This window comes from Anopheles gambiae, chromosome 2 (assembly GCF_943734735.2).
Source record: "Anopheles gambiae chromosome 2, idAnoGambNW_F1_1, whole genome shotgun sequence".
Classification (NCBI taxonomy): domain Eukaryota; kingdom Metazoa; phylum Arthropoda; class Insecta; order Diptera; family Culicidae; genus Anopheles; species Anopheles gambiae.
In genome coordinates, this window is record NC_064601.1 from 46,502,977 (window position 1) to 46,530,795 (window position 27,819).

Here is a 27,819-nt window from a genome sequence, read left to right on the forward strand (position 1 = left end):
ATGAGTATAACAAAAAAGAAATCCATGCACAAATAAGCAAAACAGAATGACACAAAATGAGCTAAAGGTACGGGTGCATGATCGCCTCCATCACCACCACTACGTTCTCGCTTTTCAACAACTTTCGTATTAGTTAAGTAGTACAGTGAAAATAGAGCAACCTTGAAACCATAATTACCTTACGACAGGAAGTAGACATGGATCCGACAGCGAATATGCAGGCTAGAGTGAAAATAAACGATGGTAAGGCGCGCGAGATTGTGAGAAGAAAGGATAAGTATGAGGGCAACCGTTTATGTACGAAGGGCTGGTGTCCATGTGTGTGTATGTGTGTATGTTTATGATAGAGAGTATGAGGTATTTGAAGAAGAAGAGTACTAGGAAAGCGACACAATCAATGGTTGTTGGCTAATGCTGTCTCAACAACTGAATCAATCGGAAAAATGATAAAAAAGTAAGCGAAGAAAGGAAAACAAAATGGGTTATTATTATAATTAGCGAGGGCTGGAAACAGAGGGAATTAAAATTAAAATCTATTCCGAGAAGAGAAGGTGACTGTATTCGATAAAAAAGCGTAATGCGAGAAGAATGCAAAAATAAAACCAACAATACATTGGAAATTATTCAAGTAAACATAATAAACCAGCAAAAATCCTTACTATTTCAATGGTTTGTTTCTTACAGGTTTTGTGTTATGCGGAGTCTTGAAAGGTGAGAAGTGGAAAAGTTGTTTCTACTGCTTGAGATGTACTAGGTTAAGAAAAAAACGGTTCATTTGAATTGTTCTTTCCGTTGTACGATGGCTGTCAAATGATTGTAGTGCGATTGCTTTGCGCAAAATATGATCCAACCCGTGATTTTGTGTTCTTTCACACCAACCCCTTCAAACAACGTGCACCTGACAGCTACCTCGTGGTAAACAAAAACGGCGTGAGCGTGCTGCGGTTCTGTAAATAGGGCGCAAATTTGCTAAAAATTTCGTGATAATCGTTTGCTAAACGCACCAAATACACACTCATCATGATTCGCAACGTTCGCTTCCTGCGTTGGGCTGTTGGTAAAAGTTTCACCAGCGGTAAGTCTACCACGACCGTGGCACCATCCTCCCGGTGGAACGCCGGTATCATTGCACAACCCAGCAGCGGAATTGCAACATGCAATATCAAACCGCTGTCGGCGATGTCTTCGGGCATGAGCGCTAAACATGCTGCCGACTTCTCTATCGCTAGCCGACAAATCCATACCAAAGGTAAGAATTTACTTTAAAAAAAAAGGGCGGCAACTTTCTGATCAATTTGAGTCGGCATGCCGGCTTATGTAATCATCGGACATTTCTGGTAATGGGTGCAACATTGTCGTTTTGGCAGGCGAGCGTGAGCTAGTCGAGTTTCTGGCGGAGGAAATCGTGGCAGAGAAGAAGGCCAGCCCCAGCGCTACCATTCCGACATCCCTAAACGGATTCGCCATCACGTGCAACAAGGCCGATGTGGAGCTGACGAAATCGTCCGAACGTGAAAAGTGAGTGGAGTAGCAAGTGGAAAAATGAAAATCATTATTAATGTATACGCTTTTAAGGATCACGATTTCGTTCAACGTTAACCACACGGTAGACATGGAGGGCGAGGAGGCCGAAGCCACGGAAAACAAGCCGGAGTTTTCTGCTATGAAGAGTCGTCCCCAGTTCGAGGTTGACATTGTACGCGGTGGAACGACGCTGTCTTTCACCTGCTCCTATCTGCCCGGCGAAGCGCAGGAAGGAGAGTATAGTAAGTGTTTTGCGTTCGATTGAAGCTTAAATTGGATGTTATTGATTGATTTTTGTTTTACATTTCTTTAACTCGCAGATGATGTGTTCAGCATTGACGAAGTTACCATCTACCAGGGTGAATGGAGTGACAAAGTTTACGCAGTCGCTGGCGACGTTCTTGATGGGGTTAGTAAACGGGTTTTGAAGCCAAAATAGTCAAAAAGGGCACGGAAAGTAATGCTTTATACATCTTCCACAGTACCTGTATGATCTGTTGATGAATTTCCTCGAGGAGAAGGGTGTCAGTAACGAGTTCGCGGAGAAAATGTCCGACTTTGCCAGTGCGTACGAACACGCCAAGTACGTCGAACTGCTGGAAGCTATCTCGAAGTTTACCGTTGAGAAGAAGTAATGTTGTCCACTTGTGAATCGCTGGGCAAACCGATCATCATCACCTTTATCATATTGATGAGTTTACACACAGGAATGAAAAGCCATACTCCGTCTCTGCTATAGAATATTTGCATCCACTGTATGTCCCTTGAGCAGAGGAAGATGGGAATGGAAAGCGTCCTAGGAACCATTGCTGCATTTGTTATCGTCAGGCGAAAGAAGAAGACAGTGAACCAAACTCAGTGTCATAGTTTCATAGCATTTCATCGTACAATAAAATAGTTAAAACTCTATTTCAGTGACATTTTGTGTAAAACGAAAGAATCGAGCGCCAGTTCGTAAGTAAGTATTTTATTTTTAACAAAACCCACTTTTGTATGTTTAACAGGCGTGTAACTAGTTGTGATTGACGGAATAGCTATGGCTGTATGGCGCTAGAGCTATCGATTGATTTCATTCCTACTAAGCTAATACAATTCAAGGAATGAGGGATGTCAAGAAAACGAAACACATCAATCGCCAGCCGCGCGATCAGCCAAACGATTTGATCACAACATTCACTTTGGGGATCATCGCCTGTAGCATCGCTACCAGGGATTTAAAACCGTAATTAACTAAAATTGAACTTTTCGCTTGCTTATTTGACTAGCAGCCACTCAGGTTGACGACACACCAGCGGCAGTGATTGATTCTCGAGCCGTCCAGCAGGGAAAACAGGAATGGACGCAGTTCCGCTTCAACTGCCCTTCGGTGGTGGCTTCTGCTCCTCGTCCTTTGTGCCGAGATAATCGTTTTCGATTTCCTTAAATTCGATTTGGTGCTGCTTCATGGCTTCCTGCAAAAGGGGCAGAGTTCAAGGCGGTGTGTGCGTGTTAGTGTGTACGTCTGCAAAGGCGGTGGTACCTCGTGCCGAAAGATGACGAAATGTGTCGTTTTATCAACGCGCTATCGGCACAGCAGAAGGGAACGCACCTTTACGCACTGCTGATAAACTTTGAACAGTGGAGCACACAGCGAATCGTCCGTATCGCCTTTGAGAAATCGATCGGAAAACCAGTTGTTGAAGCAGTTGTCGTAATCCTTCTTGAGCTGCGTACAGTTTTCACCGATGCTGTTCATGGTGTCTCTGGTGTTTGGTTTAGCAGCTGATGAAGGAAAAAAACTATTCTGTGAGCCACTTTACTTTGGCGGTGTTGACTTTTTTTCTTTACAAGTGCCCGCCTTCGCAATTGCACCGTTCCTGGGCCTGGTTCGCGGTAACGATGTGTTGTGTTGATGTTGTTTCGCAATCTGTCGTCGCAATGTGCTCCGTTTATGCGGCCGGATGGAGTACTTGTATGTTTGTTTACACGCGTTTTGATTGTCATCGCTCGGTTTCGGTGTTGTGCGTACTAAAACGCGTGGTGTGATTTAATTTTGAGAATGAATGTTACTAAATTCAATGGGTATTGCTTCAAATTGTGTTGTTTGTTATGAAGATTACTCACCCGGCAGAAAAATGTGCATGAATTGATGAAAATCTATGTTTCAGTGGAAATGGCAAACGCGGTTTGTTTACTTATCAGCTACTACACTGCTGTCAGAAAGACGCTTTCCTATCCATTTCGAACAATTTTTTTTTAAAACAAAATGGAAACAAAACCTTCGATAACACTTTTTTATTGAACAACAAAGCCTGCACTCGATGGGATGGTAACGGATTGATCCGTGATTTGCCACTTAATCAATCCACGCAAAGTTGCGATCGGCGTTCCGATCGGTACTGCCAACCTGGTAGCTTTGCTCGCTACCAATCACGGAAAGTTGGTGTGTCTCCTTACCTTCCCGGCCACTCATCTTGACCGTGGTAATTCCCCCACGATCGAACGCAGCATTATCCTTCCCGTTCCTGTGCGACTTGCTCAAAAAGCTCTTGGAGCGCCGTCGCGAACTGGCGCCACTTGCCGGTTCGGTCTTTTCCCTTGCTGGCCGATCGGCAAACTTATCCATCGCCTGACGCCACTGGTGCAGCTTCTGACTGGCGGCTTCAATTTCGTCCACACATCGTTCATGCCCGGGATTGCGCCCGATCGGCGGTGCATCGATCACATCGTCCAGATCGAGCTGAATGGGGGCCAGCGCGGACAGTGCTCGTGAGATTCCGATCTGCGTGTGTCGAATCCGGTGCTCCATTAGATCCGCCCCGAGCAACTCCTCGTTCGGGTCCATCCGGATGGGGACGACCTTGTTGATCAGCCACAGCAGCACAAACGTGGAGCAAACGCCCCAGCACGCCAAACACAGTGCGGAAAGTGATTGGACGCCTAGCATGTACCAACCGCCCCCCTTGAAGAGTCCCGATCGGCCGCTCGTCGTATCCATGCGTAGTGGATTGTCGGCAAAGAATCCGACGGCTAGCACACCTACCGAAAGAAGCAACGCTTACAAGAGGTTTCAGAGAACAGAACGCGTAGATTTGTAACTTACCCCAAATGCCTGCGATTCCATGCACGGAACTAGCACCGACCGGATCATCCACGCCCATCCGATCGAACAGCGGCATTCCGAAGCAGCACAGTGCCGAACCGATCGCACCGATCAGGATCGCTTCCCAGGCGTGATAAAGATAGCAACCGGCCGTTACCGACACAAGCGACGCCAGTATGCCGTTTATCAGATCCACCACATCCATGCGGCCGTCGTTGTTTATCATCGAATAGCTGCAAAGAGTACGATCGAATGAACAAGCAAGACACGATCGGAAGACGAAAGGATACTTACATGATGCTGAAACTTCCACCGCCAAACGAGCCCATCATCGTCATGACGGCGGCCCGTGCTGCATACGCCCATTTGGCACCACTGACTCCGTACGTGCTGCCGGAATTGAATGCTAGCCAGCCCCACCACAGCACAAACAGGCCCATGCACGCGTTGACCGGATTGCCAAGCGGCAACGGATCCGTACCCTTGGCGTAGCGGCCCAACCTTGGACCGAGAATGGCGGCCGATGCGAATGCCGAAGCGCCACCGATGAGATGAACTGGACCGCTGCCCGCTATATCGACCACGCCGAGGTTCTTGAGGAAGCCATGCTCGCCCCACACCCAACCGGCCGGTATGCAGTAAACGATCGTGTTGAAGAACGAGAAGATGCAGTAGGCTTTGAAGTTGCATCTGTTGGGTAAGCGGAAGGTGAGTCAGATTTTTGTTTTGTTTTTGCTTTCTTTATAATTTTCATTTTGGATTTGTAATACTTTGTGGACATTATGCAAACGTGTTCCCCTTGTGTTTGACTTTATTTAGCCATTTACAGTACGACTTATCCAAAAAGGATTGTCGTCTGTGTCCTGGGTGTTTCACTTCTTGGCTGGTATTATTGAATCCGTTCGTAGCGGGAACGTACGGCGCTCACATGATATTCTAGGGATGGCAACACATTTCTTGAACCCGGTCCTACAACGCCGCGGTGAATAACTGTAGCAACCATCTAGTACGTTAGGAAAATGACTGTCGGGACGTACGCCGCCGCTACGTACGGATTCAATAATACCAGCCCTTATCATTGAGATCTGTAGGTTTATCCTTTTTAACTACTTTACACTGCACGACCTAAAAAAAGTCATTTTTTTTCAACCAAGTAATGCAACATTAGCGGAATTTGGGGCAAGTGTGCCACCTTAAGCATTTCAAGTTATAACTCACTAAAACGTGTTATTCAAAAGCCGATTTCAATCTCATAACCATTTTACATCTATTTCCTCACTTATAAATGAGTTTCGCTTGAAAAAAGTGCAAACAAAACAGTTTTTGAAGGGTTTGAAAAAGGATCCAAAAAGACGTTCTTTTTTGGGCTATGGGGCAAGAGTGCCACTCGTATGGGGCAAGACGGCCACCTGGTTAAAATAACCGTATTTCTTAGACAATTGGAAATTATTACGTTAGTACCACTAGTGTATGTATTCCTACATGTCTTGAGTCACCAATGAACCCGTTTTCATCACAAACTGTATCGCAATATGGGTTGTTGCTGGTCTGTTTTTCCGGAGTAGAATCCGCTCGTAAAAGCGGACCATACCACTGAACGCTACAACAATGTTTACATTTTTGACAGCTCGCGCCTATGAAAGATGGTGGCACACTTGCCCCAAACAGAGATGGCTCTTTTGCCCCAAATGTTGTTACTTTTTTGAAATTGAATATTTCAGTGACAAAAAGAAAGTTTTTTTCAACTAACCCCACAAAAAATTTCACGGTTTCTCAGCTATACGGTGGTGTAAATATTTTCTCGGTTGATTGTTCTCTTGATTTTTGAGAGCTTATTTGATTGGATTAAAAAATTATAATATTCTGCTCAATTTTGAAGCTCAATATAAATCAGTTCAAAACAATGCGAAATATCGATTGGTCAATATGAAATTCGGCTCAGTATACCTTGTCATTGGAAAGCAACCAACTGTATACACAATTGATCATTAAACTAAAGTTTTTAAGGAAAAATGCTTGGTGGCACTCTTGCCCCGTATGGCACACTTGCCCCAAATTCCCCTACGGGGTACGAATGTGTTGTTAATGTGCTTTAAACGAAGTGTAGCTTTCCTGTTTTCTAATAGGACTCCCAATGAGAATGTGTATTCCTATTCACTGCCACGGTCAGGAGCCATGCACCCGGTCCTCAGCCGGTCCGTGTGACTAATTGGCGTGTTTAAAGCACACTCGCTTTAATCAGTACGGCAACATTGAGGCAAACACATAAACCAGCACACCCGGCATAGGTTGTTTTCAAAATCGGTGTCATTTAAAATTGATACTTTCACCGCGTATGCGCTAACGTGGTCGTCGGTGGTTGCATGATTAAAAGTCCTGCGTTGTCCCCATGACTAGTTGTTTTGACGGAGGAGAGAGCCAGAGAAAGAGGAAGAGACGAAAAGGTTGAGGTTGGACATCGCTGGTTAAACTTTTGACCCTGAAAGTTAACTATGGCCACCAATGTAGTACACCAACGGACACTGTTGTTGTATTGCATGATGAGACGGAACTGAAGGTTAACTCACAAAAGGGTTCAGGATTTCTTCATCGATTATGCATGCAGGCTGAGATGCTTCTTAAGAGAAAGAAACAGACATTACTCTATATAAACTACCACTGGTGGACAAATCATGAATAGTAAATGGCATTGCGCGATTACCTTAAACTTGACATGCTTGTCATGGTTTAAATGTTATAACACTTAAATCACAAAAATAGTCCAATCCATGATCACAGCACTGTCCTCTATTTCTCTGCTCCCGGAGCACAAGGTCGCCTAGACCATTCAGGACTAACCTTTCCGCCATAGCGCCGCTAACGATCGTGGTCGCCGTCGTCGAGAACGACAGCTGGAACAGGAACGCGGCAAAGATCGGCCCGAACAGTGGATCGCTTACGCCCGGATCGATGAGAAAGTCTCCGAGTGCCACGAACGGATTGTTCAGCTCGCCTCGCCCGAACGCCATCGCGTACCCGAACAGCCAGTACGTGAATCCGCCCAGCACAATGTCGATGATGTTCTTCATCATGATGTTGACCTCGTTCTTCACCGATACGCAACCGGACTCGAGCATCCCGAACCCGGTCTGCATGGTGAAGATGATGAACGACGACGTCAGGACCCAATTTGTGTCCTCCACGTTCAGATCGTACAGTCCCGGTATGACGTAGCTGTTGTTGCGCGCCAACGATTGGAATGCACCGGGGCTCGGTGTGGTTGATGCCGCTCCCGGCGACCCCATCGTTGTGCCGTTGGCCATTGCAGTGCTAATCAAACCAACTTATTAGACCCACTGTTCTATTGCATCACAAACGCACTGCACTTTGGGCATAGGCCACATGTGTAAAAGTCACGCACGAAAACACGTGATACGAAACCGTGTTCTGAAATTCCCGCGGAAAGGCTTTCCCAGTTCCTTGTTTTTCCCGAACATGTAAATCCGACCAGCGCTCGCTGACGACTGATTCACCAATTGGCGATTCGGTGGCGGTTCGGGACAGTCAGTTTGTCGCAAAATTCGAAAACAATATCCGTCTCCCTGTGTTTAACCTGACCAATGTGGCCCCAGTGTATGGACGTTCTCAATCTCTGGCGTACTCCCGGAGCGTAGGAAGGGCTTTTTTTTGTACAGAATTCATTAAAAAATTAGATGTCATTAAGCCATTCGCCCACAGGGCAGCTAATTCTGTCCGCGGCCTGGTCATGCAACGTTTTCCCGCTTTTCACGCTGGGCTTCGGGGCCGATCGCGTGCTACGAGCCGTGCAAAACAATCGTCGGCAACAACATCAGGCCGCGTCCGGTAGCAGATTTTCTCGCTTGTTTGTGTGGTGAGTTGGATGGCAGGGTGGAACGCACCCCCTCACCCCCCCCCCATCACTCCCGTATCTTGTCGTTCCGCATTCCGGGGCGCCTACGACCGGCACCTTGCTACAAATGGGTGGCGGTAAGTGCGGTGGCGTGCGCGCTTGTGGACACCTATCGCCGGGTGATCTTTTTGAGCAAGGAAGATCAAAGTAGCGTGACCGCGGGACACCCTGGTGACCGTGGCCGTGGCTTTTCTAAACACATTCCATTGGACGCACTCAGACGAAGTGTTGTGTGGTGGGAATATAGGTATGCTTGGAGCAATTGACATCCCAATCTCATCCGTGTCGGTATGCGATCGTTTCTGTTTGCTTATTTGATGACTCGATTTACTATGTTGCTACCTTAATTAGTTATCAATTTTGATTCCGACTCTATCGCTCTGATGATGCTTGTTGGTGTTGTCTCCCTTGTGTGCCTTTGACTCCGTCTCATGGAATTGCTCATTACTACGTTACGGTTGTTGGTTTCGGTTGGCTATGAGGTGATTATTTTTTGGCAGATGTAAGGAAAACATTGGCACGCATTCAATTTCCGGTGTGGAAATTGTTTTTCTTCTTATCACCTAGTTTTGCAATCAGATTTAACCAATCTGGATGTTATTCATGTGTGGTCGTGTTCGGAAATAATTTGGAAAAGTTTTTTTTTATAGAAACTTTGAGCCAACTGGCTACATTCGCTTCTCATTCCAAATTAATGTTAGGCTGTTTTATTATTATTATTATTATTATTATTTATTTAATCTTCAACGGGCCGTAAGTCCTAACTAAGATGTAACAGTTTTGTGTATTTTTTATATCGCTTAACAGCCAAAACACAACCAAACAAGTTTAAACATAAACGAACATCTTAAAAATATTTTAATCCTACATCCAAATCTTTCTTGTATTATTTAATTACATCCTTCCTAGCCCTTGTTGTATTATTTAATAAGCTATGTTCCTTATTATATTTGCTATTAAATGCTAATGATAATGCTAATAGTTAACTTTTCTACATGTACATGGGTATCATCTATATTCAGCCCAATTTCCCGAATCCTCTTTTTGCCGTGTTCGAGAGAAAGATGCTTAGAATGGGGTTTGGCCTTGAAACGTGGAAAGAAAGTAGAAGACCTGTAATTTAACCACACTATCGTGCAGTAACTTAAGCCACAAAGGACGAAGAGCTGATAAGTAAGAGAGTGATATACAGGGTTTTCCAGGGGTTCTTATAGTTGTGGGACACTTCCTTGACTCTAGTTTATTAGAAGTGAACGTTGTATTCCTATGAATTCACAGGAATTGGATTATATGGCGTTTGTTTTGAAGAATTTGTTATGGCGGAATTGGATTATATGGCGTTTGCTCCTTGGAAATTCTTATTGGATTTCTCCATCAAGGGTGCTATAGAGTCCAATGCCCATGTCATAAAGTTATTTTCCCACAAAGAAAAAGTCATTGAAGTGTACCACAACGATGCGAACTCCTGGAAAACCCTGTAACTCAAGATGGCAAGATATATAATTGATGTCCTTCTTCTATTGCGAATTCAAATTTACATATTGCGCATTTATTCAATTGACGAATAATGTATAAAGCTCGCCTCATCAGTAGGATAGTAAGCGTAAGTAGGTTTTATAGACAATATAATAGTTTCTTTGTATACTTTTACTTAGTGTAACGCGTCCTATCGTAGACATGACCTTGCACAGGCTTTCGGGGCTTATTCAGTACCATGCAGCCGGATATAATCAGTCCTTGCTACGGGGGAACGGTCCATTCTAGACATGAACCCGCGACGGGCATACTGTTAAGCTGCAGGAGTTGACGACTGTACCACGGGACCGTTCCCCATGTACTTGTATCAAATAAATAACTTGAAATGTTTTCTTTCGCCAGTTAGTTTATAACAAAATAGCTAAAACCAATAACAATCACCGACAGCCGAAGTTCATAAGTGACTTCCGTGTGGCAGATCTTGATCGAGTACGGTTGTTGCATCAAATAAGAAGAATTGCTATAACCACTGTCAACAGCAACAACAATCGTTTTCCTTATCATTTTATCTATAACTGAGATAAATCCCGTAGGAGAAGAAATTATGATCAGCACTATGTAATTACTTGGATACAGAGCTTTGTGAATCTAACATTGCGTTGCTTCGTCTAAAAGGCACTTTTTTTATTTATTGAATTATATTTTGTCTCATTAAATTGACTGCCTTTATGGGTTTAACTATTGTATATTCTTAATTACTAGGGAAGCAGGAAGTTCTATATAATTAAAAATTAAGCACTATAATTAGCAGCATTATAGTAGAAACACAATTTCGGATGCGCAAATTATTTTAAAAAAAAGCTAAACCAACAGGATGCGAACCACTACTTTTTTAATGCATAATGTTTCCCTCGTAGCAAATATAAAATCATCATCTGCCTTATAAACCAATCCCCCGCCCATGCACACTGTAAGCCTTGCCTCAGTCCCACAACATCTACTTGGCCGCCTTGAGCGCCCACATCATCATGCACCGCCTGCTGTTCATGTGCCGCCGTAGATCGGTGCTGGTAGTGAACCGTGCCGGACACTTGCCACACTGGTACGGTTTTTCACCGTTGTGAAACCGGATGTGACGCTTCACGTTGGAAACGTGCGTAAAGCCCTTGCCGCACTGCGGACAAATGTGGGGCTTGTCGCCGCGGTGCAACCGTTCGTGCACCACCATCGAGCTTTGCTGGTGGAACCGTTTCGGGCACACGCTGCACTTGAACCGCTTCGGGATGACGTGCGTGTAAAAGTGCCGATTCAGCGCGGACCGGTTCTGGAACAGCCGATTGCAATCGTCATAGGAACACTGGAATGGTTTCGGATCGGTGAGGTGCGTTTTCTCGTGCAAGGCCTTCGCTTCCGGTTCGTTAAATTCGCGATAGCAGTACCGGCACATGAGTGCATTGATCTTGCCCGAAAGCACGCGCCGAAATTTGACGGCATTCGTGTTGTCCCGGCGCAGCTTCTTGTGGTCGAGCTGCTGGTGCTGTTTGAGTGCCGCCCGGGTATGGAACAGCTGTCCGCACTGAACACACTTCAGTACCGATCCGGATTCGGCTGGAGAGTCGACGTGCTCCGTCTTACTGTTAACGTCATCTTTCCCTTCCTCCGTTTCATCGTTGAAGCTGTCCACTGAGAGTGATTCGGCCCGCAGTCCTATATCGTCAAGCGAAAGCTCCAGCTCCATCTTAACCACCTCCAGTGCTGGCGATGCTTCTTGGCCGCTGCAGTCCGTTCTGGCAGCTGTACTGTCATTTAGTAGTGAAACGGAATCATCGGGCTGTTCTTCCGCTACCGCCTCCTGTAACGGTTCTTCCTGTTCTTCCGGAAGCCTTTCCGATTTGATCACAATATCTAGCCGTCCGGTGCTGGACACGTCATTTCCGGGCGCTATTTGCAGACACTCTTCGGCGGCAGCGTGACTGCTTTCGCCCATTCGCCCAGCCACCGGCGGTTCTGACGTCATAAGAGGAGCACTTATCGAATCATCACTGGTCGGAGTGGTCTGTTGCAACGTGTGGGATGCGGATATTCGCGGTAGGCCCCCCAGGCCCAGACGGTTAATGTTGTTGTGGATACACTTCTCCTTAAACCGGTGTGCTATCCGCAGCTCGTCGTAGCAAGGTATGCAAAGCTCGTCTTTGGATTTTACCTGAAAAAAAGCCTTTCTTTAATCCTTATTTGCATTAAACATATGACTGTGCCGCTGTCTTACGATGATTCCGGTCACGTATGTCCAAAGCCGATCGACACCCCGGGGATGCTGGTAGATCGCTATCATGCCCGGTTCCTCGATATGGCAAGCGACACACCGACCCCGACTCATGATGGAATTCATATTGTTTTGCTGGCGGGTTTCAATGCACTTTTACAAACTGCGGCAGTTTCATGCTGAGTAAAATTTAAGATAAAAAGTTGCAATAAAAAATTGGTTCTTTTCACAACAAACAAACAACGTAAACAAACTGGTAGAAGACAGATCAATCGACAGATGGGAAAGGTTGGCTCATGACAGTATGTGTGTGTTTTTTTTTGTTTCCCACGCTTGGCCTCAGTTTGACAGTTGGTGCAAATGTTGCTTGTTCCGATATGACAATCAGTTTGAACCGAAGGGATTTTATTTTAAAAATGATTCTTGCAAACTACAGCTCTAAATCTTCGATATCGGTGATTTCTTCTGTTTCCATTGGCTGATCCGTGGTGGACGTATTGGTGCCCACGCTTTTAACGGCAGACTCGACATAATAGTGCACATGTTTCACCGCCCTTACTCCGTTCGGTGCTCGCAGACGATCTCGGTTTTGATAGTACGGTAAATCCTCTGTATCGGTTTTCTTCTCGTAGTGGAAGCAAAAAGGTTTGCACTGTCTAGCATCCATATTTCGACCAGGTGGCAGGTTTGATTCGAAAGCCGCATCATTCCCGCGCAGCTCGTGCAATATTTGTGCTAACAGAGATTGATAGTTGATCATAGCAGTCTGGTCTCCTCCCATTGGACATTCGATACCTGTCGGTGTAGTATTGGGAGGACGCGACAAAAACCAGTTCCGCCGATCGATTATGTTCCGCTGATCTTGCCAAGTGATGATGAATGTTTCATTTCCAATCACGAGTGGGACTTGTAGATGAAGGAAGGAAAAAAGGAAAATGAAACGCACTATTTGTTTGGATTTGAGGTGTGTTTCCTTACAGTGCACTGGTTCGGCAAACATTTCGTACGATTTTTGTTCTGAGTTAATTAATATAGACTGTTGATTCATGATTTGTTTGGATTTTAATAAAATTATAATTATTCAATTTTTTTAGAATTATTTTCACGTGAAATTTGGATGCTTTCACCTCATCGGATCCTATGTTAAATAAGGAGTGAAACTTAATCCTATTGCTACTATGATGATGATGAATGTTTTTTTTCCTATGACAGTAAAATTGTAGACTTTTTGCTAGAAAAAAAAAATACTTATGTTAGTTATGTTATGAATACACTGTTCAATAATTAGAACAAAGAGAGCGCTTCGATCCTATTTTATTGCACAGTCCAAAGCCTTATTTTTTCATCGTGCCTTCATTTTGCTTTCGTCTACCATTGGCGTCTGGCAGCAAGTGCCGCAAGTTGCTACTTATTTTGCGGAATTCCAGCTTGAACCAAGCACAAACGTGTTAATGTAACAGCGTTTCGTATTGTCCTGAACACTGTTCAATAGAAAATATCTAGAATAGATGTCTTTTTCGTCGGTTTCAGTGCATTTAAAAGTGTACAATAATAGAACTTTGAGTTTTAGTAAATGTATAACATTTCGAAATTGGGCTTTTGAATAGGTTTAAATATCAGTATTTCTTGACATTATCATTTTCTGCTTAAAATACAACATATATTCATACTTTTAAGCGATACAGCAAAATTGTTTCTCCTGAATAATAGAAAAATATATGTATGCTGTTTTTTAAACAATAATGATGTAAACTAGACACACATAACATGAATATTGTGGTTGTATCCCTCTCAAACTTATGAAATACGTTGGCTGTTCCCTTAAGTGTGCAACAATTGGCAAACTACCCTGCACAGTTAAATATATGTTCACTTATTTAAGTGTTTTTTAACCATGTGTCGCCTAAGCGAGGACGTTTCGGAAAACCTTGCCGTACAGCTCGTACATTCGTAGGGCCGTTCGCCAGTGTGCGTCCGGCGGTGGATGGTCAGCTTGCCGCTCGAATAGAACCCTTTCCCGCAGTCACCGCACAGATACGGTCGTTCGTTGGTATGTGAGCGCATATGAACCGATCGAGAGTAGTGCGTTCTGTACGATTTGTCGCACAGATTGCAAGCGTACGGCCGTTCGCCGGTGTGGAAGCGAATATGATTCTTGAGATTGCCTCCCTCCGCGAAGCCTTTGCCACACTTTGGACAAATAAATGGCTTCTCCCCGCTGTGTGTTCGCTCGTGCGCCATCTGATTGCCCAGCGTGTGGAATCGCCTCGGGCAGTACCGACAGCCGAACCGCTTCACGGCGGAATGGATGCGCACGTGCGATCGCAAACCTACGCGGTCTTTAAATGATCTGCCGCAACCTTCCTGCACACATTTGAATGGTTTCGCTTCCGATTTGTGCGACTCGGTATGTTCGATCTTGTCGGCCAGCAGGGTAAACTCTTTGAAACAGTACTCACACATCAGGCTATGCAGCTTCGGTAGAAGAGAAGAGGATTGACCCCTCTCTTGGGTGGCTGCAGTTATGGTTTGGTCGTCGATTTGTTCTTTAGCGGCATCGGTACCCACTTTGTCTTTTGGTGCATTGTGATTAGTTGCGCTTTCTATTACCCCGATTATATAATTTGCTAACGGTTGATCTTCCTCGTCTTGTAGCGGGTCAATGAGTTCTTCGCTAATTTCAACATCATCCTGTTGTATCGTTTCATTTTCTATGCATAATTCTATCTTGGGAAGCGGCGAAGGATCTGACATTTCCGGTGCATAATTAGACGTGTTCGCCCTGCCATTGCTGCTGTTGTTTTCTGTATTTTGATTTATGGTCGATTCCGGAACAGATTTATCATACGTTGTGTAAACATCCGTACAACTACTAATGACGCTCTGGTCTGCAGGAGCATGTGTCGTCTTTTTAGCCCGAGACGATAACCGTGGTGCCGTGTTCTGAATGCATCTCTGTTTGAAGCGATATGCTACCTTCAAATCATCATAGCACGGCACACACAGATGTTCTTCCGGTTGTACCTAGAATAGTAACAATGTGGTTGAGCGATGCACAACTTATGCAAATGGTTCACCTCACCCCGTACCTTTATGTCGGTAATTGAGTGAAACATCTCATCCAACCCATTTGGATGCTGATAAATAGCAATCATGCCATTGTTTTTCACTCTACACGATACGCAGGTTTGCATTTTGCTGTACAATATGTACAATTATGTGAACGCTTTTGCAGGAAATACTGTGTTGAGGCAGATCATTTCCAAACACTCGGTGGAAAACAAATATCGTCCTGGACGCTATAAACAAACAGCTGTCATTGAGTCCAAACCCGGTGGTCAGTGTGGCCAGATTATTTTGCCGGGTTTCGGTAGGAGCACCAAAATTTTATCGGTAGTATCGATTCGTATGCGATTTTATCGGATGTTTTAATTGATTTTCGATGGACAATTTCGATTGACAATTTCGACTGAAATTGCACTATTTAGCTATTTCGTCAGAAATAGCGATTATTTGGATTAGTTTTATAGCTTAATTAGAACAAATACACAAAAACTTGAGATTGTTCCTACAAATCTTTTTTTTATTCCCTCGTACGACAAAGTCACACGTCCTTCTTCTTCTTCTTCTTTGCTGTGGGAGGTTATTACCCGGTTCGGTATGAGAATCCAGCTTCCTGGGCCTTCATCATACTAATCCGCGTATGTAAAAAATTAATTTTTTTCCAACCTCAAACTTGCTTAGGATCAGCTACTTAGGCCATATATCCTTTTTTCTTTGTAGTTTTATTTTTGATTTTTTTATATGTTGTGACTGAGGATACGGAGCTTCCTGTTCCCCAAGTTCGACAGATTGAATGCCATAGACATTTCGATCTGAGCAAGCTCAGTAAAAAAAAACAGGAGTATCTGATTTTTTTTTAGAAGGATATTCTGTTATTCTTCACAAAGTCTATAATTAACCTTAAGGTTTTTGTATCTTTTTTTTCCATGCTACGATGAAGTTTGGTCCATTTATTTTTTTATTGATATTTCTTTCTGCAGAGTATTTTTGGCATTTAAATACTCTGTGTGTTCCGGTGTCCGGTTCGTGACATGTGTTGCATGTGCCGTTATCTGTTAGTTTCATTTTGTTTAGCCAAAAGTTGCTGTAGTCGTGTCCTGCAATAAGTCTGTTTAGTGTTTTTATGTCTCTTGGAGGGATTTTTAACTTGTAGTGCCACATTTTCTTGTTTAGGGTGGTTTGGTACCTATAGAATTTTTTTCCTTTTGTTGAGCTCATTGTTGTGTACCAACCATTTGCTTCATTTTGGGCTTTTGTATTAAATGTTGATATGGCGTCGCTTACTCTGATTTTGTTCTTTATTGTGTCATATTGTTTTGTGCCCTCCTTGGCTAGTTTGTCGGCTTTTTCATTGCCGATTATACCCACATGACTCGGGATCCATTGAATTTTGCATTGTATTAGTTCTAGGTTAAATAATATCCTATTTATGATTTCATCTACATATAGTTCTTCTCTGGCGGTCTCTAAAATCATACATGCCGCTTTGCTATCTGTGTAGATTGTGCAGTTTTTATATTTTTACTTATTGCTATTTGTAAGGCTGTGTCTATTGCGTATAGTTCCGTGGTGCAGGTTGATACCGGGAGTTCTATTTTTTTGATACCGTGATGATTTCTCTCTGATTAATCTCTATATACAGGGTGTTCGAGATAAATTTGACAGTTTCTGAGGAAATAGGAAAGGAATTTTTTATCAAATTTATGTCAAATATTAAAACAAAAATTCTACAAAGTTTAGCTTACCATGTTTGCCGTATTTTTTATTCGAAGTACCCCCCCCCCCCCCCCCCTCCGCGTCGATGGCCGCCTGCACCCGCTTCCGGAACCGCGCGCAAGCCCGGACAACCGTGTCTCTGGGGATGGCCGCAAACACGGCCTTTATTCTGGCCACCAGCTCCGCTTTGGTATTGCAGGACGCCCTGATGGTGTCCCGCTCAACTGTGCCCCACACAAAGTAATCCATAGGATTAAGGTCAGGGGAGCTGAGTAGCCAAACGTCGGTGCTGGTGTATCGTCGGTGCTGGTGTATCGGCAGTGAGCCATTGGCGTGTTTTTACGGCCGTATGGCATGGTGCAGAATCCTGCTGCCAAACGTACGGCCGCCCATTGGCCACCGTATTGTTTTTACGGTGTTCAGCGAACACATCGCCGCCTTCCGACTTTCGGCATTCGTATGGCCGGCACGAACCATCATAACACACGTTACGCGCTTGTACAATTCGGACGGGTTCCACATATTTGCGGAGCTAGACATTTTTTACACTTGTTTGCACAACTTTTAGCAATCGATTGACATATCAATCATTTCGATACGTCAACTCAACCCTGAGATATAAACCCAAAGGCCAGGTGTCAAATTTAGTTCGCACACCCTGTATATGAATCTTTGGTATGGAGGGGATTTAATTGTGTTTATTTGTGTGTAGATTATTCTGTGTCCACTGTTCCCAATTTGTATGTCCGATACCGTTCTTTTTATATTTGGTGCCACTGTTATTTTTGTGATTGTCAGGTCGATAGCCGTGTTTATTTTATTAGGTTTAGGGTTCATAAATGTATGTTATTTGTTATGGATCACAGTAAAGTTAGTATCATTTATCATGTTTAGTAGGTTGTTACCTTTCCCATCATTGAAGTGATTGCCCCACTCCCTATGGTGTGAGTTGAAATCTCCCGTTATTATAACCTTTGGTTATTTGTTGAGAGTTGTAAACATAAGGGTTAATAGCGTTACGAACTCTGAACTTGGTGTTTTTGGTTTGACGTACACAGATGCAAATATCCATCCCGTTTGTATAGTGTGGACCGCTGTTGCTTGTATGTAGGGGTTAGAAGGTATTAGTGGGATTTTTTTGCGTTAATACCGTTACGGATTAGTATCACCACGCCTCCATAGCCATCTTCCCTGTTATCGGGGATCACTTGGTAGTGTTGGATTTTTAGTGTGTCAGATGTTTTTTTATCCAACCATGTCTCTTGGAGACAGGCTATATCTATGTTTTTTTTATCAGTAATTCTCTGATTTCTTCTTTGTTATTTTTTAATCCTTGTACATTCCCTTGTAGAAGTGTGAATGTTAATAGGATAATTATGGGGTGTTGGATGAGTTAGTCGTTTTTAGGTATGATTTGGTAATTATTGATTTCAGGTGTGTTTCCTACTTGTGCGTTCATTATGATGTGTAGCGACCAGACCGCCATCTGGCGTGAGAATCGTGAGCGATCGTGACATCCAGGGACAAAGACACGGATCTCCGTGGAGCGCACTCACCAGGCACACGAATGTGTCAAAGTGACGTGCGCCGCGTGTCCAGCGCTACACTTCCTGCTGTCAGCGAGCACATTCTCTCTCTTGCGACCCAACCTCGAAAGCGAACAGACCTCTTCCTTCGCTCCGCGCTCGAAAATTCCTCAACGTGAAACCCTCTCGAACGAGCGTGCGCAACCGTTCATATTATAGTGTAAAATAAAGTTCATTATTACCTACTCACGAAACCCAACGCGTTCGCGACATAAAAATAGGGACAAGATTAATCCGAACTAAATCGACCCCCCTAAAACTGGTGACCCCGACGTGATCGCGTGCGCGAGTGAGTGAGTGGTAACCTGACGAACACCGTGTCCAGCCGGAAAAAACGTGTTTCCATTGTTCCACGGTCCGGACCGACGGCAACGTTCCCCCCCATCATCGAGGAGCGGCCGACCACGAAGGAGGCACCACGCAAGCGCAGCCAGCGAAAAAACCCCCGTGCACAAACCCCGAACCCACGTGAGTGCAAATCGACACCGAAGGTGGCCGACAGTGAGGAACACTGTTCAGGAACATTTTTCCCCGACGGAGCGACCGATCCTAGCGGAAAAGTTTCCTCTCGGTGCTGAGCGATCGCCGAACATTTTGCTGACACACCCCGCGCTGTGTCGCACACCCGCCGAGCATTTTGGTACCCGTACGTGTTTGCGCACCCGCCGATCATAACCTCACACGTACCGCCGAGCGCGCTCCAGACCCACGCGGTTTTTGTGTGTGCACCGTGTGTGGGTGTGTGTGTGTGAATGTGCGCAGGCCGACGCCGAGCGGATTGCGTCAGAATTTTGCTCGAGCTACTTTCGTCATTTTTTTCGACCGTGCACCGAAGACGTCGTCAGCGCACGCAGCCATCGTTCTCTTCTCGCCGACACCATCGACCGAACGCCACCGAAGATCATCGCCCCTCGTTTCTCACACCACCACCGTCATCGACGAACGCAGCCAACGAGCGACTAATCCTAACACGATCGACCGCGTGTGCGGATTTTTCGTCGCCGAAGGATCGACCTAGCCAACCTCAGCTGGACTTGCTTGCGCCCCCGCCACTAAGGTAAGATCCACCCTTTTTTAACTAACCTTAGTCGTAAGGATGTTGCACAGTCCGCCGGTCCGCGACGTATCGACTCCCGATGGCGTAACCCCGAGTGCCGATCCAGCCACGAGTGGATCCAAATCGCCTCACGTACCAACACCGCCCGTTCCGAATACCCCGCGCGTACCAGGACCGTCCGCCTGCGACGCCATGTTTATGCCGCCCGAATCGCAGATTGACACTTTGAATGCCATGCAGCTGAAACCACCAGAGATGGACACCACTGACATTCAAACCTTTTTCTTCGCATTGGAAAACTGGTTCGATGCGTGGAATATCACCACGAACCAACATATTCGCCGTTTTAACATTCTTAGAACGCGTATACCACTTCGTGTCCTTCCTGAGCTTCGCCCCCTGTTGGAGAACATTCGACAGTACGCTACGGACCGTTACGAGGTAGCAAAGCGTGCAATAATTAAGCACTTTGAAGAGTCGCAACGAAGCCGCCTGCATCGTCTGCTTGCCGAAATGAACCTCGGGGACCGAAAACCATCGCAGCTATTAGCGGAGATGCGCCGCGCCGCAAATGGAGCAATGACGGACTCTATGCTGGTAGATTTGTGGATCGGCCGTCTCCCGCCATACGTCCAGTCCGCCGTTATTGCCACTAACACAGATACCAACGATCGAGCTAAAGTAGCAGACTCTGTTATGGATTCGTTCGCGTTATACCACCGAACGGGCCCGTACCAAACCATCCACGAAGTACGCAACGAGGACTTCGAACGTCTTTCTCGGCACGTAACGGAATTAGGTCAGCGCTTGGACGCCGTACTGGGCAAGCTCAACGAACGAGAACCCGCGCGACCACGCTCACGTACCCGGCAACGTCAACCGAACCAGGATGCGGTAACACCCAGCGGACACTGCTATTACCACACGCAGTACGGGCAAGCAGCGCGGAACTGTCGTCCCCCCTGCTCCTTCAACAGTCGGCGGCAGGGTAGTAACTCGGCCAGTGCTTCCGATTGACGCTTAACCAGAGGCCAACCTCAACAGATACCCGTACTTTCGACCCATAGCTATCGTCTCGTAATAACCGATCCAAAAACTAACATCAAATTCTTAATCGATACCGGTGCAGACGTTTCAGTAATCCCTCGACAACACAGTTCCGTCCCGAGTAAACCCTCCACCATGAAGCTGTTCGCCGCTAATTCTACACCAATCCAGGTTTACGGAGAGTCGCTCTATACTCTCGATTTGGGACTTCGCCGATCTTTCCTTTGGAACTTCATCATCGCAGACGTGGGGACAGCGATTATTGGAGCCGATTTTCTCCAACATTTCCATCTGCTCGTGGACTTGCGCAAAAAATGTCTTGTCGACGCCTTAACGAACGTACGTTCTACCGGAGTGCCGAGCCAAAACCCGTCGGAACCAACCGTAAAAGTATGTGATTCCACCTCACCGATCGCCACTCTCCTAAAGGAATTTCCCGGGTTAACTGCACTATCCACTCCTGGCACCTTACTGCAGTCCGAAGTGACGCACCGAATCGAAACGACGGGGCAACCAACATTCGCAAGACCTCGCCGATTACCACCCGAAAAGTACGCAGCTGCCCGCAAAGAGTTCGAATCACTCGTCCAGCTCGGAGTGTGTCGCCCCTCGAATAGCAGCTGGGCCAGCCCGCTACATATGACAAAAAAGGCCGACGGCACCTGGCGCCCTTGTGGTGATTACCGCGCCCTAAATGCAAAAACCGTACCCGACCGTTATCCACTACCGTTTTTACAGGACTTCACGATGCATTTGCAAGGCAAGATCATATTTTCCAAGGTCGATTTGCACAAAGCATACCACCAGATAGCAATTCATCCGGATGATATAGCGAAGACAGCCATCACGACACCTTTTGGACTTTACGAGTTCACTACCATGCCCTTCGGATTGAGGAACGCAGCGCAAACATTCCAACGCCTTATCCATGATGTCCTACGAGGACTCGAGTTTGTTTTTCCGTATATAGACGATATGATCGTAGCATCAACGTCCGAGGCAGAACACCACGAACACTTACGCCAACTTTTCGAACGATTGGAGAAGCACCAACTAGCCATCAATCCAGCCAAGTGCGAGTTCTACCGGAACGAGATTTCCTTTCTGGGCCATCTGGTCAACGCTTCTGGTATTTGTCCTCTCCCCGATCGAGTCCAAGCCATCAGCGAGCTGCCACAGCCAACGACGATTATGGAGTTGAAGAAGTTCCTCGCCATGATAAACTACTACCGACGTTTTCTGCCGCACGCCCTGGAAACGCAAGGTATACTTCTCGAGATGACTCCAGGTAACAAAAAGAAGGACAGAACGCCATTAACCTGGTCGCTAGAAGCTTCCGAAGCATTCGCCCAATGCAAGGAGCAACTGAAACGTGCAACGTTATTGGCACATCCCGTGAAGAACGCCGAACTTTCTCTATGGACCGACGCTTCAGATTTCGCAGCCGGAGCCGTACTTCACGAACGCACCAACGAAGACCTGCAACCACTAGGCTTCTTCTCGAAACGTCTCGAAAAGGCACAGCAAAAGTACTCGACCTATGACCGAGAACTTACCGCCATCTATCTCGCCATACGACACTTCCGATACCAGCTAGAGGGTCGGGAATTCTGTATTTATACAGACCACAAGCCTCTAACCTTCGCCTTCCGACAAACGCACGACAATGCCTCACCTCGACGAGCCCGGCAGTTAGACTTCATTGGCCAGTTTTCCACCGACATCCGTCACATCGCCGGAAAAGACAACGTTACAGCCGATCTGCTCTCCCGCATAGAGACAGTGCACGCGACACCGACCATCGATTATGAGCGATTAGCAGAAGAACAAGAGCGCGACCCTGAACTTTCCGACATTCTCAGTGGGAAAATTCAGACGGACTTGTTCCTGCAGAAGACACCAATACCGGGAAGCCCCAAGTCACTCTACGCCGACTGCCCTGGAGGTATCATCAGACCGTACATCACCCGATCGTTTCGAACACAACTTCTCCACGCCGTACATGATCTCAGTCATCCCGGAGCCCGCGCCACAGCTAGACTAATAACAGAGCGTTTCGTGTGGCTCAATGCAAGGAAGGAATCCCAGGACTTCGCTCGGAACTGCTTAGCCTGCCAGCGCGCTAAGGTAGGAAGGCACGTCAAAAGCCCCTTGATACCGTACCTTGGCACCGCACTCTTAAAGCAGCAATCACCTGCAAAGACACCGCAAGATGGAGCGAACACCTACCGCTAATACTGCTTGGGCTACGAACCACGTTCAAAAATGACATCAACGCCTCGCCAGCCGAACTTGTGTATGGAACGACTTTGACCATCCCGGCAGAATTCTTCATCGCGAAACCGCAAAAGGCCCTCGCCGACCAATCCGACTTCGCCAAAACGTTAGAGGAGACGATGAGCAGCATTCGACCACAGAGCACCGCTTGGCATACCAACCGCACACCGTTCGTGCATTCCGATCTGAACAAGTGTACTCACGTGTTCATACGCGACGACACCGTCCGACCCGCACTAACTACACCTTACCACGGTCCATATAAGGTTCTTACACGCAATCCTAAGTCTTTTCAGATACTCCTACGTGGACAGCCAACGCTGGTTTCGATCGACCGCTTAAAACCAGCGTATGGCGCAGAAGAGGAAGCCACCCCGGCCCCGCAGTGCTCGTGGGAAGGGCTAACGACAAACCTGCTGCCGCCAACAACCGACCACTCGGAAACTCTGCCGTTACCGGACGTCCAGGCAAATTCGGACCGCAGAGACGCCACCGCAGCCTCCAAACCGACGTCGCGCGAACAACCAGTGCGTAATCAGACGACACCCGCACCACCATCGCACCCGACGACATCGAGACAAACCGACCGAGCCACCGTCGACGCCCCACCACCCTCCATCCTACGCCGCAACGACCAGACGGTATCGACCGGCGTCACCAGGTCTCAGCGGAAGGTCATCATACCTCTACGTTACCGGTGACACCGCTCTAGGAGGGGAGTACTGTAGCGACCAGACCGCCATCTGGCGTGAGAATCGTGAGCGATCGTGACATCCAGGGACAAAGACACGGATCTCCGTGGAGCGCACTCACCAGGCACACGAATGTGTCAAAGTGACGTGCGCCGCGTGTCCAGCGCTACACTTCCTGCTGTCAGCGAGCACATTCTCTCTCTTGCGACCCAACCTCGAAAGCGAACAGACCTCTTCCTTCGCTCCGCGCTCGAAAATTCCTCAACGTGAAACCCTCTCGAACGAGCGTGCGCAACCGTTCATATTATAGTGTAAAATAAAGTTCATTATTACCTACTCACGAAACCCAACGCGTTCGCGACATAAAAATAGGGACAAGATTAATCCGAACTAAATCGACCCCCCTAAAGATGTATTCCTCCACAATCATTGTGGGGGTTTTTGGTGTTACGTTTATTCCATCTACATCGATGGATTCTTCTGAGTCTTCTGTATATTTTGTTGGTGTGTATGTTTCGTTAACGGTGTTTGTCTGTTCGTTAGGTGAGTTGGTATTTTGTATTTCTGTGTTGTGGGTTTTGTTTTCTTTAGGTGTGGTGTTTTCTGTGGTGTGAGTTGCCCGGATTTCTGTGTTGTTTGTGTTATTTTTTATCGGAGTTTGGATTTTTGTACTTACTTTTTCTGTTGTGGTAGTGTTTGTTTCACTCGTAGGAGATTTTGTTTTTTTGTGCGTATGATGTTTCTGTATAGTAGACTCTTGGGATACCAGGACATTGGCGTCTCCGAATACGTCTTGTTTCCCCATACTTACTTACTTATCCGGCGCTACAACCGCTTTGCGGTCTTGGCCTGCCTCAGGAGTGTCCGAAACCGCTCACGGTCTCGCGCCTTCGTCTGCCAGTCCGTTATCCCGGCCTTAATGGCGGACGCCTCCACGCCATCTTGCCCTTGTTCCCCATACGTTACCTTATTCTCTGTTTTTATTCTGCTGATCTCCATTTCATCAACGAATACCGGGCAGTTTCTGTTTAGTGTGTGGTGGGCTTCCCCGCATGACACACAGTGTTTTTTTTGCATTGGTCTTTGTGATCAATTTCGCTACAGTTCGCGCATATTTTCTCTTTTTGGCACCATTTTTTTGTGTGACCCAGTTTCATGCACGTTATGCATCGCATAGGCCTGGGGACGTAGAGTTCCACCTTAACTGGGTATAATCCGAAGCCCACTACACGTGGTATCTTCCCCGTTTTGAACGTTATGATTGTCGTTCGGGTGTTTCTTATTGTTTGCTCTGTTTTCCTTTTCATTATGACTACCTCTACTACTTTTTGTTCCTTTAGTCCCTCAAGCAGTTCTTCCTCTGTGAGATATTCAATGTCTGGACATCGGATCACTCCCTTACTTAAGTTCAGGGTGGGGTGTTCGTAGGTTTTTACCGTGGTTTCGTTTCTTCCATCAAAGATTTTTTTTATTGTTGCCAGTTTGTTAGCTTGTTTCTGATTCGCTACTTTGATGAGTAGTTTTCCGTCTTTCAATTTGTTCACCGATAGTGTTTTTGTGCCAATTGCGTTGTACATCACTTTTGCTGCTAGAAACGGGTTTATCCGGCTTAGGTCTTGTGTTTTTGAGATTGTTTCCATCAGCATGAAGACTTCTACTTCTTCTGTGTCATTGGTAAGTGCTAGTCTTCTCGGATTTTTCCCTATTTTCCTTCTCGGCTCGCTTTGGTCTTCTAGTAGGCCAAAATAGTTATTGAGGGGAATACCCCCTCCCGGGTCCTGGACCCCCATCCCACCTTACTTCCCACCGCCTTTTTTGTGTTTATTTATTTTCCTCAGTTAGAATTTCTTTCTTCTTTTTTTTCCTTTTTTTTCAAAGAAATTTTTCTTCTTTTTTTTCCTTTTTCCACTCTCTATCCACTATCTTGCACTCGGTATCTGTTTTTGGTTTTCTTTTCGCCAAAATCGTCACTTGGGTTAATCACAACTTTATCCTTCAGGGTTACACTGTAGGATGAAGTCACACGTCCGACGTTATCTGTCAAGTTTCATGTTAATTTTTTACAGCAAGTTCGATTAAATCTGAAGAAACACAGACGCGGGCCTTAGTTGTCAATTAAACTTCTTGTTCTGGTCGCTAGTGATTTAAATTTCTTCATAAGGAGTAGTGATGGACTGGTCGACCCGAACCCATCGGGTCGGAGCCATCAGCAAGCGAGCCGGAGTCATTTGGGTCGACCCGAAAAGTAAAAGTAAAATACGGTGATCAGCGAAATACAGATCATTTTCGGGGATAGTGAACACACGTGAAGGATGAACCCATGCAAAAAAGAGCTAAAAATAGAAATGAACATTCGGATTCATTCCCTTCCCTCATATTCCAATTCATGCTCATGCTTCATCCTTGATGCTACCAACCACATCGCTAATTCTACTTTGAATCACTTTGCCAGTTGCGCCATATTATTATTCATGATCGTGCTATTTGCTTGTTTTGTTGTATGAAGGGGTACTGATACTAAATGAATTAAAAGAAATAAATAAAACAAGAATCTCAGATTGCGCATATATTTATCTGTCAAACGGCCCGATTTGATATATTTATCTGTCAAAAAAAAAAATTATATATCTCGGACATATAAATCTCGAAAATTTATGCGCAATCTTAGCGCAATCTTGAAATAATACGTTTTTTACTGTTGTGGGCAGCCGTGCCGACCCCTGGACTTGCCGTGGCAATTGCGCTGCCACCGGTCAACGTCCAGGGGGACGACAGTGTGTCACGCACACTGTAGCACACACTAAGCAGCGCAATGCTTAGTGTGTGCCGAGCGTACAGTGAGAGTGTGTTTGCGAGCCGATCGAGCAGGAGCTCTCGGCAGGGGCGCTCGGTGCGGCTGGTGCGCGGCCACCGCATTTGTTATTTTAAAGTGTATTGTTTGTTTCATTTATGTTTTATTTATTTTGTATGTTTAATAAGTGTTTAAATAAAGTACAAAAGTTCTAAACATAAAATTTACATATAGCGGTAGGTATTGAAACGAATAAATATGAGATGATGCGTTGATTTTTTAACCACCGATTTCAGCCATGGAAAACGAATTGCCGAACGTGCCGAATCGCCGGAATTATGAAAAATTGGTAAATATATAATCATTCTGTTTTTGATACCGGTGTTTTTGTAGTGGAAGCAATTCTTGGGTGTATTTTTGTAAATTTATTTTTACTTAAATCGTATATGTTCAGTGTTTGTGATTTGTGTATGCGGTAGAAATTTATAAATATGGGCAACGATTGAATTATTGTTCAATTTTGATTATTTTCCGGCTTGGAAAAACATAACCTCTGCTGCTTCTCCAGCTACCGGCGATTTTTTTAAAAACGACAGCTGCTTTGGAGTTTGTTTGAAAAAAAATGTAAAAATTGTAAATTGTAAAAATTGTAGATTGTAAAAAAGTTTAAATGGTAAAAATTGTAAATTGTAAAAATTGTAGATTGTAAAAAAGTTTAAATGGTAAAAATTGTAAATTGTAAAAATTGTACTAAATTTATGTACCTAGCTAGTCTTTATTTTTACAGGAATATACCATTGAACTGAAATGTTTTATTTGTACATTGCAACTCTTTGAGAACTGACCTGGCTGTACCACGGGATGTTGTGTGTCTTATTAGTCCGCATACACTAAAAATGATTTTTAATCCTGGAATCTAGGTTATGCGGTTTTGGTCTTCTTCCAACAGGAAATATTTCATCTAATCCGGAAAATCAACTATTCCTTCTGGACCTGTTTACTGCACCATTTTTACTGACACCTCTACCCCAACTGCTACAATGGAAGCTATTGCTGTTACCGCTGCGATAAAAAAAAGTTTCTTATTTTTATAGGAACGTTTATGTGTATTTAAATATTTTATATTACAACTCTTTCGAGTTAGAAGACTGATAATGGAAGAAAACTGCTGCATCTTCCGAGCCATCAACATAATATCGGGGTCATGGGGATGGTGAATGATAAGTAATTGAGTTGAGATTAATAGTTTTTTATTATTGATTTGCTTCCAGAACGTTGAGCAAAGCCTTCGGCTAATTGCCGAGGTGGAAAGACGGCCTGCTTGTCCAAATTGCT

At 45.3% G+C, this 27,819-nt stretch overlaps 6 protein-coding genes across 9 annotated transcripts; 2 read left to right on the forward strand and 4 right to left on the reverse strand.

Annotated features, from left to right (window-relative positions):
• Positions 1–860: 860 nt before the first annotated feature.
• LOC1278804 (complement component 1 Q subcomponent-binding protein, mitochondrial) lies at positions 861–2,433 on the forward strand. The gene is made up of 5 exons (XM_318437.6): positions 861–1,249; positions 1,368–1,518; positions 1,576–1,766; positions 1,845–1,933; positions 2,007–2,433. Exons 1-5 carry the CDS (start codon positions 1,021–1,023, stop codon positions 2,157–2,159), a joined length of 813 nt encoding a protein of 270 aa, XP_318437.4. The 5' UTR covers positions 861–1,020; the 3' UTR covers positions 2,160–2,433.
• Positions 2,434–2,475: 42 nt separating this feature from the next.
• LOC1278805 (TP53-regulated inhibitor of apoptosis 1) lies at positions 2,476–3,447 on the reverse strand. 4 transcript variants are annotated; one of them, XM_061645957.1, is made up of 3 exons: positions 3,362–3,447; positions 3,113–3,285; positions 2,476–2,975 (listed from the first exon to the last, which is right to left on the reverse strand). In XM_061645957.1, exons 2-3 carry the CDS (start codon positions 3,257–3,259, stop codon positions 2,877–2,879), a joined length of 246 nt encoding a protein of 81 aa, XP_061501941.1. In that variant the 5' UTR covers positions 3,260–3,285; positions 3,362–3,447; the 3' UTR covers positions 2,476–2,876. The 4 variants fall into 4 exon arrangements, with proteins under 4 accessions (XP_061501941.1, XP_061501940.1, XP_061501942.1 ...); XM_061645956.1 differs by having other exon boundaries at positions 3,358–3,429; XM_061645958.1 differs by having other exon boundaries at positions 3,352–3,369.
• Positions 3,448–3,544: 97 nt separating this feature from the next.
• Positions 3,545–8,198, reverse strand: LOC1278806 (putative ammonium transporter 2). Its single transcript, XM_318439.4, has 4 exons — positions 7,445–8,198; positions 4,901–5,296; positions 4,607–4,839; positions 3,545–4,542 (listed from the first exon to the last, which is right to left on the reverse strand). The coding sequence occupies exons 1-4, from the start codon at positions 7,906–7,908 to the stop codon at positions 3,860–3,862; spliced, it is 1,776 nt and encodes a 591-aa protein (XP_318439.4). The 5' UTR covers positions 7,909–8,198; the 3' UTR covers positions 3,545–3,859.
• A 2,669-nt stretch (positions 8,199–10,867) lies between these two features.
• On the reverse strand, positions 10,868–12,556 carry LOC5667455 (zinc finger protein 771). The gene is made up of 2 exons (XM_001689069.3): positions 12,259–12,556; positions 10,868–12,195 (listed from the first exon to the last, which is right to left on the reverse strand). The coding sequence occupies exons 1-2, from the start codon at positions 12,379–12,381 to the stop codon at positions 10,990–10,992; spliced, it is 1,329 nt and encodes a 442-aa protein (XP_001689121.3). The 5' UTR covers positions 12,382–12,556; the 3' UTR covers positions 10,868–10,989.
• Positions 12,557–13,305: 749 nt separating this feature from the next.
• On the reverse strand, positions 13,306–15,571 carry LOC11176092 (zinc finger protein 771). Its single transcript, XM_003436631.2, has 2 exons — positions 15,345–15,571; positions 13,306–15,279 (listed from the first exon to the last, which is right to left on the reverse strand). Exons 1-2 carry the CDS (start codon positions 15,447–15,449, stop codon positions 14,125–14,127), a joined length of 1,260 nt encoding a protein of 419 aa, XP_003436679.2. The 5' UTR covers positions 15,450–15,571; the 3' UTR covers positions 13,306–14,124.
• Positions 15,572–19,716: 4,145 nt separating this feature from the next.
• On the forward strand, positions 19,717–20,694 carry LOC133392093 (uncharacterized). The gene has a single exon (XM_061650441.1). The coding sequence runs from the start codon at positions 19,717–19,719 to the stop codon at positions 20,692–20,694; it is 978 nt and encodes a 325-aa protein (XP_061506425.1).
• Positions 20,695–27,819: the final 7,125 nt, after the last annotated feature.

Bases quoted from the DNA above. Each gene is read 5' to 3' on its own strand.
- LOC1278804 (XM_318437.6), top strand. From the start codon at position 1,021: ATGATTCGCAACGTTCGCTTCCTGCGTTGGGCTGTTGGTAAAAGTTTC. The intron at 1,519-1,575 runs GTGAGTGGAGTA...TACGCTTTTAAG, and splicing joins AAATCGTCCGAACGTGAAAA to GATCACGATTTCGTTCAACG. The intron at 1,767-1,844 runs GTAAGTGTTTTG...TTTAACTCGCAG, and splicing joins AGCGCAGGAAGGAGAGTATA to ATGATGTGTTCAGCATTGAC.
- LOC1278805 (XM_061645957.1), bottom strand. From the start codon at position 3,259: ATGAACAGCATCGGTGAAAACTGTACGCAGCTCAAGAAGGATTACGAC. The intron at 2,976-3,112 runs GTGCGTTCCCTT...CCCCTTTTGCAG, and splicing joins TTTATCAGCAGTGCGTAAAG to GAAGCCATGAAGCAGCACCA.
- LOC1278806 (XM_318439.4), bottom strand. From the start codon at position 7,908: ATGGCCAACGGCACAACGATGGGGTCGCCGGGAGCGGCATCAACCACA. The intron at 4,840-4,900 runs GTAAGTATCCTT...TACTCTTTGCAG, and splicing joins GGTGGAAGTTTCAGCATCAT to CTATTCGATGATAAACAACG. The intron at 4,543-4,606 runs GTAAGTTACAAA...TTCTTTCGGTAG, and splicing joins TGGAATCGCAGGCATTTGGG to GTGTGCTAGCCGTCGGATTC.
- LOC5667455 (XM_001689069.3), bottom strand. From the start codon at position 12,381: ATGAATTCCATCATGAGTCGGGGTCGGTGTGTCGCTTGCCATATCGAG. The intron at 12,196-12,258 runs GTAAGACAGCGG...GCTTTTTTTCAG, and splicing joins CATACGTGACCGGAATCATC to GTAAAATCCAAAGACGAGCT.
- LOC11176092 (XM_003436631.2), bottom strand. From the start codon at position 15,449: ATGCAAACCTGCGTATCGTGTAGAGTGAAAAACAATGGCATGATTGCT. The intron at 15,280-15,344 runs GTACGGGGTGAG...TTACTATTCTAG, and splicing joins ACTCAATTACCGACATAAAG to GTACAACCGGAAGAACATCT.
- LOC133392093 (XM_061650441.1), top strand. From the start codon at position 19,717: ATGTTGCACAGTCCGCCGGTCCGCGACGTATCGACTCCCGATGGCGTA.